Source organism: Neovison vison, chromosome 11 (genome assembly GCF_020171115.1).
Source record: "Neovison vison isolate M4711 chromosome 11, ASM_NN_V1, whole genome shotgun sequence".
NCBI lineage: Eukaryota > Metazoa > Chordata > Mammalia > Carnivora > Mustelidae > Neogale > Neogale vison.
In genome coordinates, this window is record NC_058101.1 from 157,347,511 (window position 1) to 157,362,867 (window position 15,357).

General features: G+C 40.0%; 1 protein-coding gene across 1 annotated transcript in view; it reads right to left on the reverse strand.

Moving 5' to 3' along the window:
- GALNTL6 (polypeptide N-acetylgalactosaminyltransferase like 6) overlaps window positions 1-15,357 on the reverse strand; it is a 1,226,826-nt gene that overhangs the window by 192,630 nt on the left and 1,018,839 nt on the right. The window contains exons 6-7 of the mRNA XM_044225096.1: window positions 11,665-11,850; window positions 7,241-7,424 (exon numbers count right to left, since the gene is read on the reverse strand). Of these exons, the coding sequence (XP_044081031.1) occupies window positions 7,241-7,424; window positions 11,665-11,850 (370 nt within the window). The remainder of the gene's footprint in view (window positions 1-7,240; window positions 7,425-11,664; window positions 11,851-15,357) is intronic.

Genomic DNA, 15,357 nt, shown 5'->3' on the forward strand with positions numbered 1-15,357 from the left:
ACTCGGAAGGGGGCTGTGACAATACTTTCAGAGGTTCATGGCAGTTTTCTCCTCAGGTAAATTCTAATAGAACTTTGGTGAGAGAAGGCTGGGGAGCCCACAAACAGGAGATCTGGTCGGAGGATGATTATATTACAGAGTGCAGAATCCATAAAATAATCCAGATGGGGAGTAAATGTAGTTAGAATCAAGTCACATCTTGGAGAGTGGGGGGAGAACACAGAAAACAGTCATCACACATGAGATGGGAAGATGAACTCAGGACACCCATTTGGGAAGCAAGCAAAGTGGTTAATGGTTGAAAGAATGGGTAAATGGACAAGAAAAAGTCATCAACCCATTGTGAGCTCTACCATTCTTTGACCCATAGATGCCATTGCTAAGTCTTAAGTAGTGCAGGTTTATTGATAACCATTGCATGGCACCTGAGGTCTAGAGGTGATTGGCTGATTAGTCCAAGGGGTGCTTGAGATGAAAATTCAGTCTCAAGGCTGGCTAGGAAGGGGCTAATTAACCTGGCATTAGCAAAGCAAGAGCAGGAATAAGAGTTGAAAGTCCAAGGTTCAAGAAGAGATGTTACCATAGAAAAAAGGATGGGGGCTAGTTAGAACAAAAGTCATGGTAAGGTTTGTGTAGAGAAAAGCGGGGGTGTTCCAGGGTCTCACTGGAACCATAGTCCTGAGTGACTAGTAAATAGGGATAAAAATCTCTCACTATGAAGGCCTAAGTTTTCACCTCCTTTCAAATAGTATAACCCACCAGTTCTCCAGTGATTTAGTGACCCTTCATGGGAGAAGGGACAAAAGTACAAAGCTAGTCCCAGAAATTAGGAAGAGGGCATTGAAGAGCCAGAGCCACTTCAGAAACCTCAAGAGATCTCAAGAGAGCAGGGCAAAAAAAAGAACAGCTGGACTACACCATTAGAATAATCACAGTGATTGTTGATTTAGAAATTAATTCGCTAATGCTTTTCTGGATGCTAAAGCAAGGAGAAAATAGTAGGGATCATCTTCCCAAGGTAAAGATCATTCACCGTGGAGAGGGAGGAGAGAAAGACATTTTCTGGTGAGCAGACCTGACCAGGGAGAAGTATTATCATGACCCATTGGTGAGAATTGTTTATGAGATGGTGAGTCTTCCACAGACCCAAGACTGTGGCCACCAAAGAGCCCAGAAAGAGCAAGGGATGGGGAGGGGTCTTCAAAGGGGAGAGATGAGTAATTAACAAGTTTGCTATGAAACGTCTCTGTCAGGTTACAACATTTTATTTCACGTTTAAAAAAGAATCTTCAGTGGGATGCATCCTGGGCTTTTGAGGAAGATTGATTGTATTCAATGTTTTAATTAGTTTTTGAGACCCTTGATCCATTTCTGTTCCTTTATTCTCCCTTCTGTAGTTAGGACACCATTTAGGAATTTGACAGTATTTTTCCCTAAACATTTTGTCCTTTTGCGGTTGTCAAATATTGAATTAGATCTTATTATAAACAGACCAGAAGCCGGCATTGTTGACATTTCCCTTCATTAGGAAGAAACTGAAAGCTGACATTTTCAACCTATCAGCTCTAGTTTAGTCTACCGGTAAGAACACAGTACGGGCAATGAAGCAATCTGGTTCCTTTCTTGCTCTCATTACAGACTCACTATGAGACATTAATTGATAAAACTATTTCACTTAATGGGTGCCTAAGTGTCTCTTCAAAGGAGAGGAAAAATATTGATTACCTCTAGGATTTAAAGTCTGAATGAATGAAAGAAGGCATTGATTTGAATCCTATGAGATAGATTAAACCTAAAATTTGAGATCTGAATGACTGAAAGAGACGTCGATTGAAGTCCTGATGTTGCCTCTTAATAGTCAGTTAATTTTCTATCACTGTCTCTTTATTTGCAAGACTGGAAAAATAACAATAGCTATTTTTTTCCTGTGCCATGGATTATTACAAGGGATCAATTAGATAATGTGGTGAAGTGCTTTACATAGTGTGAAATGCTAGACAAATGTTAGGTTTGTATTGCATATTACATAGGCTTAATGAGGCCGGTTACTTGGTTAGATTAATTGGCTTCTGGAATAATGCGATGTTGAGGGAAGATCTGTGGTTAAGGTATTGGAAAGCTAAAGTCCTATTTCGCTCCGGAACTCATCACTAGACTAGACTGATGAATGTATTTTTCAACCTAATCCCCTCAAAGTTTGAGACTACAGTTTTAAAACCTCATTCATGGAGAATTAACAGGTTGGACGGTGAGACCAAGGCAGCTAAGACTATGGAAGTTTGTGTGCATCCGTTTGGTTTTTTGAGAAAAGGGGGCAAGGTTTGGAAGCAATTAGTTGGAGATCACAGCAAAATTCTTGAGAATATTGACTTAGCTTGAGAAGTAGAGCATGAAAAAAAATTCTCCCACCCTACTGTGCAGACGGTGCTGGTTTAAAGGTGGCCCAGTGGGGGCTGGACAGAAACAAAGGAAGATGAGCAAAACCTGATTCTAATCAAGAGGAGAAGACCTTTCAAGTTAGCTTGCTTTCTTCACATCCTACAGTAAATCCATGGTTTGACTGGTCTCTTTGTCCATGGGGAGTCAGTTTTATTCCTTCCTTCTTCTGTTACAAGTCAGGGTGACCAGTATTTGGTCCAAACCCACATGGGATACGTTTTGAGTAAAAGAGATTATCTTTACTTTCAAATTCTGAGCAAACGAAGGTGAGCCCAGTCCCCACTGGAATTTGCCCAAGTGGGATGTTAACATTTTGAACGTCGATTGATGCAATTTGTCAGATCTGACAACAAAAGCTAATTGTTTTCTCCAGGCAATGATGCACTTCATTCTCAATCTGTTGTTCTCTTCCTCGCATTTATAAACTGAAGCTTTTATGCCCACCAAAGGAGAAAGAGCCCCTCTTCTTCTGGCTGGTCAGTGCAAACCTGGGTCCAAGGCCTTCAGAGCAGAGCACCGGCCTCAGTTGCATTCACGCTCCACAGAGGGCGCCCCTCTTCATACTCTGAGGTAGTTCTAGGTTAGGTCACTGGCCTCGGTGAGAAGCCACGGCATTCACACCGATGCGTCTGTGGACATGCGTCCATAGTTTCTGAGAGAACGAGTGGGCATTTGTAGCCAGTAAATTTATCCTGCCCCTCCCCCCAGGTGTAATATCCTTACTCTTTAAATTTTGGAAATTGGTGGTATATATGGGTGGAAAATAGAAAACGTCTGTCTTCTCTAATGACCGCTTACAAGAGTTCCATTAACGATGGCTAAAACTCCAAGTTTTAGAAGTCCTTGAGGAATTGTGAAGATCTGCCTGAGGAAGACTGACAGAGTAAAGGTAATTTGTCTCCAGTCAATGACAGGCTACAAGTGGATTCTGAAAAATACAGCAAAGATGAAAATTGAACGGGCTGCTGAATTGATCTTGAAGTACTTAGACTAAAGGAAGCATGATATCCAGGGGAGTGCAAATTCCCTAGAAATTAATTTTCTTTCTGAGGTCGACAGACTCATACATTAGGGTCTGAGTCCCGATCCAGTCGATGGACTATTTCATGCTATCCTTGTGAACGAGTTAGGGAAACGTGGGTGAGGCTACAGGAGCCAATTGAATTTACCTGTATCGAACATTTACATCAATGAGCATGAACTTTCGCAGGGTTTTGGAAGACCTGAAAGGCACGGGGATATTTAGCCCAGAAAAGGAAAAAAAAAAAAAAGTTTTTTTTTTTTCTTCTTTTGGTGGAATAACATAGCAGGTGTTTTCATATATATATATATATATTTTTTTTTTTAAAGAATTTATTTATTTCACAGAGAGAGAGAGTACAAGCAGGAGAAGCAGCAGAGGGAGAGGGCAAAGCAGCCTCCCCACTGAACGGGGAGCCGGATGTGTGGCTTGATCCCTGGAACCCAGGATCATGACCTGAGCCGAAGGCAGATGCTTAACTGACTGAGCCACCCAGACATCCCTTAAAAGACTTTCAACAGCTCTATCATCAAAGACGAATTAGACGTTCCTGTATCCCTGTATTTGGGATTAGGGAAGCAGATTACCTAATGTAAGGGAAAAGGTTTCTGTCAATCAGTCTTTTGAGGTAGCAAGTATTACTTTCCTCACAAGTTCAGGAAGAGGCCATTCAACTTTCTTGGACATTGTCTAGTGGTTGCTTGTATTAAAGGGAAGTTGGATGAGATCATTTCTTCTGGTCTTTTCTAGACTTTTAGATGCTGAGATAAGGTTGGAGAAGTAAGTTAAGTGGTCAGAAAGCAAAAGAACATCTTCCTCTTTGTCATCATTACTAAAGGAGCAAATTAAGTTTTTGTCACACAGGAAAAGCTTACATTCCTAAGTGCCCAGGATTAGAGATAAATCAGGAATAAGGAATCTTTATAAAAGCCATGAATAACAAGAATTTCCTAAAAGCATCACATCATGATATAAGCCATCAGAAGGAAGGGAATACTGCATTCTCTTTTTCACAAGGCAAGAATGTTTTTCAGATGTATTCAATCCAATTAGAATTGTTATTGCCATATAATAATTTGAGCTGTGAATATTGCATTTTCTCTCACATTCTAGGAGTAAATTGTCTGAAAAGCAGATCCCTTTGTAAATGTAGTAAATCTTTTCTTAGTGTTCAAAGTTATCTGCGAGTTTTCCTTTTCCTCCCTAGTCAGATTGTGGAGGGTCTTGATTCTCACTTTGGGAGATTTTTAGTTCTTTTGACCATGTAACCTATTTTGAGAAATACGGTTTATACCTTGACCCATATATGATTCTAACTGAAGCCAAATATTTGAGAAATAACACTTATGCATTAATATAATACCCTGAACTTACCAATTCAGTTCATGGATAATTACTGTTCATGCCTCGCTAATTTCACAGGATTTGCAGATGAAAAAAACCCATTACTATAGTCAATAATTTCGGGAAACTCAAATAATGGCAGAATAAATGAGAGGGTGGAGGTTTTGCCACTTAGGACATTTGATAAAAGATGAACTTGTTACAGAAAGATAAAGTTTGCATATATATTGCATGAAAAGTCCTGGGGTTTGCAATGAATTTACATATTCCTCTTCTTTCTTCTTTTCAGCTTCCTCTCCCTGTCTCCCTAAAAAAGCCACACACCCCTTGCAGAAGCTACTGTAATATGAAAGTCCATGTGAGAGACGGCATTCACTCTGTGTATCTTAAAGCTTGACATCTAGGGAAGCACGTTTTAGCCTAAAGCACGTCTGTCTGTTTACGAACACATTCAGGTGACTAGGGAGATAATGGAATTGCTGATACACTGCTCAACACGGCTTGGGTAACCATTCTTTTATTATCAGGAACGCAAATGCAATTTTTAAGATCAAAGTGGACATCTCTTGGAAGCTACGTTTATTACAAAAGGCTAAAGTGTCCACATTCCGAGGAATGAAACAGACTGAAAAGCCAGAAAAGCAGTAGTATTCAAGAGGTGAATGCAGTCTTTGACGGACAGCAACCACCGAAGTCAGTGACAGGAACAAGAGGTAATTTAATTCTGAAAGTTACCAACTCTGCAAGCTCCGGGCTTAAGCAAGGTGCCTGATAATGGTGATGGTCACAGACAGGGTCCGCCTGACAAACAATTTCGACTGCCAGGGCAGGGACTGAGAATACTTTCCTAGTTTTCACGTTCTGAGATTCCCTTGGTAGCATTTTGAACCCATTTCTGCCAGGAACAGGAGCCTCACTCACTGATTGCAGGGGAGATAAAGTAGAAGGTCATTATAACCCAGTCACTGTTAGAGAGTCTGGAAAACCATCATGGAAGAATTCTAGCCCTGAAAACATGGCCACCTCGGAGTAAAAGCCACGGCTTTCTGATAGTTAACTTCAGGAAAGCCTGATGAACATCTCTCCAGCTGGCCCTCTTCAAATGCTTACTGGAAACTCCATCTCTAAAGAACTTTTCTAGTAGTTTTAAATATCCTCAAAATCTTGGCCAAAGCAATTGCCAGAATAACAATGGGCCTTTATTATTTCTTCTCAAAAACTCTCCAGCAATTTCAGAGTAGGAAGGGGGCTTCAGAAATTCTGGTTACGTGATGAGTGTGCTTCGTGTTACAAAAGGAATCATTTACCTCTCCCTTTTTATCAGGCTAATGTCTTCTGAAACTCCCCCAGCATTTCCAAGAGTTTATCTTTCCAGAGACTAGAATCACAAGAAGCATTTTCTGATGTTTATCGCATACTTTTTGGAGTTTAAAGGGTTAGAGTCACAGAAATGGTTCTTATTCTTGGGAGCTTCTCCACTGTAAACTTTTACTGCCCATATTAATGAAAAGACAGTACCAATTCTAACACATTTGAAACAGACCCTTAGAAAGTATGCAAAGTCCCAATCACAGACATTTTTCTTGTCCTAAGAAAAAATATATGATAGTTTCAAATTTACGAAAGCTTTAATGTGATCAAAAGGGTACAGCAGGAGGAATAGTTAATAGTATGCCTTGGGCAATCTTGGGCTCACTTTTGGAAAAAGTTTACCATTCACCATTAATGGACCTAAAAGTTGGTCAAACTAAGCTAAATATATATATTTTTCTTTTTCTTGGCATGCACAATTCTCATGCCCACATTGGAAAAAAAAAAAAAAGGACTTAACTTTGTAGAGACCAATAGATTACTATAAATTCTTACCTGTATCGAACTTAAATTAGTGACCGGGTTATCAAAGATTATTTATACTGGATATATCATTTTGATTGAACTCCCCAAGTTCAAGATGTTGGAGCAGTACTCAGAAACACTGCCTGCCCTCATCGTTCCCAACAGGGTGTAAACAGTGGCTTAAACCCAGCTTCCTATTTTACATCATTTTCCAATGAGAGTAAAGTAAACTAGTTAATTTAAATGGTTCTTTAGGGAAAAGGCAAAAGAACAGAGAGAACTGAGATGAGGAAGGGACCATCTGAGAGAATATTTACAAGAGAATATGTGTTTTCAGTGAACTCTGCCTTTCCTGATTTTTTACGTCCGCACACTTCCTCTGATGCTTTGCCAAGTTTGATAAGGGGATGGATTCGTGTATTTGGTGCAACTTGTAATTTTCTACAACTTGTAGGTCTGACTTTTCTCCAAGGGGTGGATATTGTTGCCACCTGTTTTCTTCCACTTTATTAGAGATGATTGTCCTCATGGGTCCCAAGTTGACATGCCTGAAATGAGTAAGCTGCCCTCTCTCCCACAGCCTTTCCCTCAGCTACTCACTCAAAAGGGTCGCTGGGATCTGCCCTCTGGAGCTCTGGAGGGATGGGGATCCTTTTGTAGTACATTTCCCAGTCGAAGGCGCCTCGCATGGCATCCCCAGCTTGTGCCTCATACCCAAAGTGGTTGTGGTCAATGACATCGATCATGGGGCACACGATGGTTTTGTGGTTTAGTGCAATTTGGTCTGAAAAATGAAAGCACAAAATAGGAAATGACATGCCTGCCTAGGTCATCCATCATTTTTTCAGCAAAGAGAAGCCTACAGATCCTTCCTAATGTGGGGATGCTGCTTGCAGCCTGGTTTCCTGTGGTTGTTAGAAGGCTTTGCGAAATCTCTTCCAAGGCTGGACTTAACGTAATGGGACAGTGATTAGGTACAATTAGTGTTGCCATGTTTTCCTTTAAGAAAGTTATGTCCCGGAGAGACTTGCAGAAGTCCATTTAGCTCTACCTCTGTCACATTTTTGCTCTGACCTGTCCCCAATCTGTCATTTTATAGTGCATCCAGCATGCATGGAGTATAAACAGTATTTGTGTTCCTTCAAGCATACAGCGGGAGCTTGCTGAGAAAATATTGTCCTGCTTTCTGGAGGTTCCAAAATGTAAATATTTAACTTCATGTTTCTTTTATTTAGCCTCTAATCTTAAGATGGTCATGATGGCTGCTCCCCCATTAAATGCTGACAGATCACACCAAGAATTCTTTGCTATTGTCCTTTGATTGTCCTTTGTTTATTAAAGCTATACGTTTTTATCTTTTCTCATTCTATCCAAAAATGTAGATGGCCTGATGCTACTGTTACTATTCCTGCTACTATCAAATTCTTGAGCAACTGCTAAGTGGTTTATAGTCTCGGTAGTTCTAATCCTCCTAGCAACCTGTAAAGTGGCTGCCATTGTCATTCTTAATCTACAGAGGAGGATACTGAGCTCAGAGAAGCTAAATAACTTGTCCAAGTTCACTCATCTTTGGAGAGCAAAACCCAGGATGCAATGCCTACCCAACAGTCTTATCCTAAAACCCATGGTCTTTCCAGCTCTCTATGATGCTTCTCGCGTGATATCTTTTTCAGTCCTAGCTCCTTCCTTTTCCATGTAGATATTATTGTTGTGAGATTTTAACAGTGCAGGAAATTGGCACTTACGCATGTTGCCTCACCTGGAACAGCTATAGGTGACATAGGGTTGACTATTAAACAACAAAGTTTCGAAATGCACAGGTCCACTTATGAATAGATATTTTTCGATATAGTACAGTGCTGCAAATGTATTTTCTCTTCCTTATGATTTTCTTAAGAACATTTTACTCTCTAGCTAACTTTATTGTTAGAGTAGAGTATGGAATACATATACCATATGATAAGTGTCAGTTGACTGTTTATGTGATTGGTAAGTCTTCTTGCCAACAGCAAGTTATTTGGGGAGTCCAAGGTTACATGTGAATCTTTGACTGTGCAGGGTGTTGGTGCCCCTAACCTCCGTGCTGTTTAAGGGGCCAACCATATTTTCTTCCCACGAATGTGCACTCAGTATTTATTATAACAAATATATTGTCTGACCAAACTTTTAAGTATGAACATCTGATTTCTTGCTATTTGGATGATCTGCTGTGGCATGTTAAATAAAATACATTTAGATATCTTAAAAAACATCTTTTAGAAATAATGAGGTTTGGCTAGTTCAGTCTTATTATTTTGATGTCTCTGATGGGGCAGTTTCAGAATCCTATAGAAGATTTCTTCTCCATATTTATATGCCTCTTCCTTCCTCCCTCCCTTCCATCCATCCTTCCTTCCTTCCTTCCTTCCAATTCAACAGATATTTATTGAGTAGAAATTCTATGCCTGCCACTTGTCTAGGTTCTGGGAACACAGCAGTGAATAACAACCACAAAAATCTCTGTCTTTAGCAATGGAGCAAAGACAATCAATATACACAATAAATCTCTAAATTACATAGTATGTTTGAAGGTGATAAATGTGATAGAAGATAAAGCAGGACAATGGGAGTATGATGTGGGCATGTGGCAAGGTAAATGGCATGGCCCCAGGAGGCCCCTGAGACCCTAGAGGTGGCCTTCCTATTATTTCAGCTAATCAGTAGAGAGACCCCCCAGCACTATTTCAGGTGATTCTTCGACAAGCACCCTATGAGCATCCATTTTCACCTGGGAAAGTCTTATAATGGGTTTTAATCTTTATCTAAATGGTGTTTCCCCGTAGATGTCTTTGGCAGAGGAGGTATCATTGCTGTGTCCAAAATCTCTCTCCTAGCACCTCTGCAGGTAGTTCAATATTACGGTTTCAGTGACTTTCTTCAATCAAATTCAGAATCAGGTTGATTTACAAGTTCCTTGACCAACAAGGAGTCCCAAGGTGACCCAAAGAGAATGAGTCTGTTAAATTAACTGTCAACTCTCCCTTCAAATTTCCTTTCAGCTCTCATCCAGCTGTTCTAGCTTAGGGTGAAAGCAGCATGACTAATTTTTCATCTAAGGCTTGTGCCTACATTTCAATTTCCAGGGATCAAACAAACAGACTCTTAATGGGAAATTGAAATTCAGGTATAATCCCAAGGTGAAAAATGAACCAAGAAACTGTGTAGCTCCGCCTGTTTTTTTTTTTTTTTTTTTTTTCATTTTGGATGATGTGTCAGGACACTGATAGAGGAAAATAAAAAAAGATAGTGATCCAGAGCTTGAATCATTTCTTATCCATCAGGCCTACAGGAAATGAAATGCTTTAATGAGAAAAAGTGGGTTTCTCTTTATTTTTTTTTCTCTCTCTCTCTCTTTTCCCCCCCTTTTAGATTCATATGAACAATCAGAGGCTTGATAATTGGCATTTAGGAATTGCTTTGGTTCATAAATAAATTAGGACTTTTGCTGACTTCCTTGAGTATTCGACACCATATAGGTCAAGTTCAGTTTGCAGGAATCTCACTGTTGCTGATGAAACTCTAAATTGCTATGTCCTTGAACAAGGTACTTTTAATTAAAAGCTCAGAGGAGTCTCTGGCCAGAGGAGCACTGAAACATTCCTGTTGATTACGATGGCTGGGCATCGTGTGTGCGGATTGGGTGAGGCGGTGGGGCGTTAGTTGCTGGTCATTTCCTGTCTTAAATCCTACACAGTTTCAATTGATTCCCCACCCCCTCACCCGCCCACGTCTTTTACTAATGGAGCTTTGCTGGTTCTAGCTGAAATCCTACACAGTAGTCAATAGCAAATCATTCTTTCTGAGGCAGCGTATTGTAAAGGCCGTTTTTACTGGCTTTAACTCCAAGGCCAGGGATATATTTACAATAAAAGTTGATTTACCAAAATCTGGAAGAATAAGAAGGAGTATAGTATGTGCACACCAAGAACTTTTTAGAAACATGTATATATATATCTGTATCTATATATCTATCTATATATTTTTCCAGTCTGGCAATTTACTTCTCATCCAGTACTGGACTTTATATCTGACTTCATGGTGAAATAAAAAACAAAATAGTCAAGCTCCAACTGAGTCACACAAGCATTTTCTAGTTTGAATGACTCAGTTCTTTCATGTTTCTAACAGTTTAAGTATAATGTGACAGAAAGGCTGCTTCTTCCCTGACTCTGAGCCATATTGTGAGCCTTAGAGATGTGTCATCTGGATAGTAGCTCGGAGTGCTTGAGGGGGTCATCTGTAAATTTGGGAGATTATATATTTGGGGCTCTAGACCGGTGCCAGGAGTTGAGAGGAGAACTGGTATTTTAATCCACAAAAATGTCAGGGCACTTGCACTTGAACTGTATTCTGGGGCTTAATAATTGTCTTTCCTCTTTTCTTAACAGTTCTGTAATAATTGTTATACTCTGTGTGTTTGTGTTAATCTGAACTGTAGAGAGATAGTTTTTTCAAAGATCTTATTTGTTTGTCAGAGAGAGAGAGAGAGAGATCAAGCACATGCAGGGGGAGGGGCAGACAGAAGGAGAAGCAGGCTCCTTGCTGAGCAGGGATCCTGATGTGGGACTTGATCCCAGGACCCTGAAATCATGACCTGAGCCGAAGGCAGACGCTTAACTGACTGAGCCACCCAGGTGTCCCGAGATTGTGTTTTTAAGTACTTTATTCTTTTAGTATTTACCTAACCACTATAACTACAATAAAGGAGAACGTCTAAACTAAATGAAACCATTGCAAACCTTAAGTTAGACTGCGGTTGGTAGTATCTAAAAATTTCAATTTTAACGCAGTTTTCTAGTGACCTATTTGTTCTCAGCTGTCGTTAAGATAGAATTCGAGGCTCTCATTGTAAAAACTGTAGAAGGAATCTCTCGCCTTTGTTGATTGCAAACTGGACAGAAGCAAGCCACACAGTCCCTCTGAAGAAGGGCGAGTCCCCAGGCCCTGCTGGTCCCCGGAAGGCCACCATCAGCATGCGTACTCACTAAGGAGTGGGGGCAGCCAGTTCACATTGACCTCGCAGTGGGAATCCAGGAACGTCAGGACTTCTCCTCTGGCCATCGATGCCCCCAAGAGGCGGGTCCGGATGAGCCCTTCCCTCTTCTTGGTGCGAACAATCCTTACTTTGGAAAAGCGGGCCATATATTCTTCTAATTTATCCTTCAAGTGTTCTAGGGATGAAACAGAGAATGTAGAGAAAGACCACAGAACATTAATTGCAGCAGAATTATCCGTGGGTGCTTATGCATTAAGTGTACGTGAATGATGACTCCAAGCTTACATCCATTTTTCTCCTCTCTTCATCTCAAGGAGAGATACTAATAAAATTTTACACCCACAGGTTTTTTTTTTTTCTTACTTTGTACTTTCCAAAAGCTTTATAAAATGCAAATACTGCCCTTTATTTGAATACTAGAAGACACAGACCCACGAGAGCTGGACCATGCAATGACTGTTGGCCAGCTGTCACCATGCTTAATCCTGGCCAGCTTTTGCCACGGTGGGCATTGGCCCTCTGGTTCCTGCTGTGTCAAGTCAGATGAACATTCCAGCATCTGGACTGTGTTCAACAAGAGGGCTCTTTCCAGCAAGGCCATCCTAGTTTCTGTGTTTTGAAAATAATGCATGGAAAACTACAAGAAAAAAAAATTGTCTCTCTCAAATCAACAAGAACCAAACAGATTTTTCCCCTCACAGGGTAATAGTAAACTAATAAAGAAGTTCAGCATCTGGGTCTGATTCGAAGTGTAAAAGTGACTGACTTGCTGTTAAAATTAGATGTGAAAAAAGGAAGGCAGATAGATACTACACTATCATTTTGAACTTAAGCTATTTAAGATTAGAAAACAAAAATTTAAAAATGTCTCTTTGCCTAATTAAAAACAAACTGTGGGAACCAAATCGAATCAGATAGCTAATTTACAGCAAAAAAAGATCTCCTCCTGGCTGTTATAAGATGCATTGATATCTTAGGTCTTTAATGTCAAGTAAGTGTTTTTGGTGTCTTTCTGTGGAATTTGTACTCATATAATTTACATCCCGTGCTTTCACTCTCCTGTATCTAACATAGGAGGGCTTTGCTGGAGTTTCTTTTCTTTTCTGCGTTCCAGAATTCATTGTTTATGTACCATAACCTGTGCTCCACACAATACACGCCCTCCATAACACCCACTACTGGAGTTTCTAATAAGCAACGTCTACTAGTCACAGTAACAGAATCTTAGTACGCAGTAAGTTCTATAGTTCCTTTTTCAGACTTTCTCTACATGGTGCAATCAAAGGCAATATTATTTTTAAGTCTCCTCCTATGATCTGTAGAAATAGGGATTCAAGTAAGGATTCCCTGCAATCCAATTTAACCGATGTCAGAATTACTCACATTGGAATTTCTTTATACATAAGCCTTTATTTTTATTTTTATTTCTTCTTATTAACATAGTGTTTAAAAAAAAAATCTCAATTTCAGAGTGCCAGGGTGGCTTAGTCGGTTAATGTCCAGCTCCTAATTTCGGCTCAGGTCATGATCTCAGGGTAGTGAGATTGAGCCCCCCATTGGGCTCCTCATTGAGCATGGAGTCTGCTTAAGATTTTCTCTCCTTCTCCCTCTGCTCCTCCTTCCACTGTGTGTGCTTTGCACATGCTTTCTCTCTCTCTCTCTCAAAAGAGAAACAAACCAAAAAAAAGCTCAATTTTCTTTTTTTTTTTTCTGACTGCCCCATAACTAAGCTTTACAAGTAGATCAAGTAAAAACCACTTAGTTTTCTAATTTTTCCTACAAAAGAATACTGGTGGGGTCTTTCACAAGAGTGTTTTAGCACAAAATAGGTTTCCTTCTATTTTGTTCTTCCTGTAATGAACAGACCTATAGAGATCAGAGTACAGAAAGCAAAGATTACAGATCTGGAGTCAGAATAGACCTAGGTGGGAGGTCAGCACCAGTGAAATATATGAATATATGTGAAATATATTCTCTTATCCTGAATTTCATCTACAAAACACAGGCAATTGGGGGATATTCTCCTCTTAGAGTGTGGTGGGGAGGAACTGGCTTTTGGTCAGAAACCTTACAGTGCTCTTTTGGTAAACATTCAATAATTGAAGACCTCCTAACTCACATGTACTTATGAAGAGAAACAACACCTTGTCTATCTGAAGAAATGCCTTTGAAGGCTCAGCCTGAAGGATGAAAAATCTAGAATTTGTATTTCTTGGTGAGATTTTGATAATTAATCATCTTCTATTGATTGAGAATTTAAAGAATGAGAGGTTTTGGCCACCAATAAGTGAACACGTATAACTTTATGGCGGTATCACAGTTTCTCACAGAAAAGCTGGCTGCAAAGTGTCTCCAACTCTTGAAGACAGGTGTGCCATGCCAAGAGCCTATCTTCTGCCCCTCTTCTCTTTGCTTACCCCTCCTCTGTTCCCACCTGTGCAAGAGAGAGATTCCCAAGGGCTGCACGGCACAGGGGCCACCTGTGAATAAGATCAGAGCTTACTAACCTGTTAGGGAAATAAAGCAGAGACCTGCAACCTAGTCGTGCAATCAGAGGCAATGAGTAAGTGGCAAGTGATCAGTCCCAGAGCTCTCTGTTTGCCAGCCCGGAAAGTCTTGCATTCGTTCAGGGTTTCTCACAGTAATAAACGTTTAAGAAGAGGCCATATCTCATTACTGTAATTTATTCTGGCTCTGAAATCCTTCCGTATTCCATCATACAAACAGGTGTCATTTTATAGGTTTATCTGTAAACTATTTGGCCACAGAAACGTAGTGTCTCCTGGAAATGGGGTCACAACAGTCATTGGGGATGGAAAAGAGTGAACATTTGTTAAACCCACCAAAACAGTGTGTGTTTGTGTTCTTGCATTAAGCCTCACTGTTCTTTGGCAGGTACCACAGTGAGTATGGTCTTGGTGGTCTGGGTGCAGGTACTTCTTACCTCCCTGACCCTAAGGACTAAAGGGGTCTCTTGGGGATAGGAGGACTAATTCTCTGTAGCCGTGTTTGAGGAAATGGCTCTAGAAGACAATAGTCACTTCCTTGATCACCTGGGAGTGGTTGGAGTGGTTGTCCCAACTTTGGGTTTAGATTTCTCTACTTTTTAGTTTATACGAAATTCTCTGAAACTCAGTGGGGGACTATCTCTACGTGTCTCCTTTCTCTCTATGCACGTTATCTGATTCTGGGTATTTTTCTTTGCTCAAAGCCCATTTTAACATACTAAAGAAATTGTATGGTATGAATCCACAAAACACAAAGGGTTTGACCCTAGATAGAGTCCTCTAATCATTCAAATCAATTCTTTTAGTTTGAACTTTGTAGTAATCTTTAGGTTGCTTTGTCTCAGAATAATGATCTGGTTGACTGCCCTTATGAAGGGTCCATTCTTGTTTAGTAGTTCAGCTGTAATTTCTAATTACCTATAACTTACAATGAAAACAGGTATCATCAGTCTGATTAGCAAATTAGATTCTTATACAATGGAGTTATTGGGGATGGTGGATATGGCTTTGGCTTTCAATTAAAAACATTTTATACTTCTTGTATATGAACAATTTTATGATTCATTTCTAAAATATTACTAAGATGATTTTGAACATGATTTTATTCCCAGGTATCTTATGGTTCTTGGTGCTATAGTAAATGGAATCGATTCTCTAATTTCCCTTTCTGTATT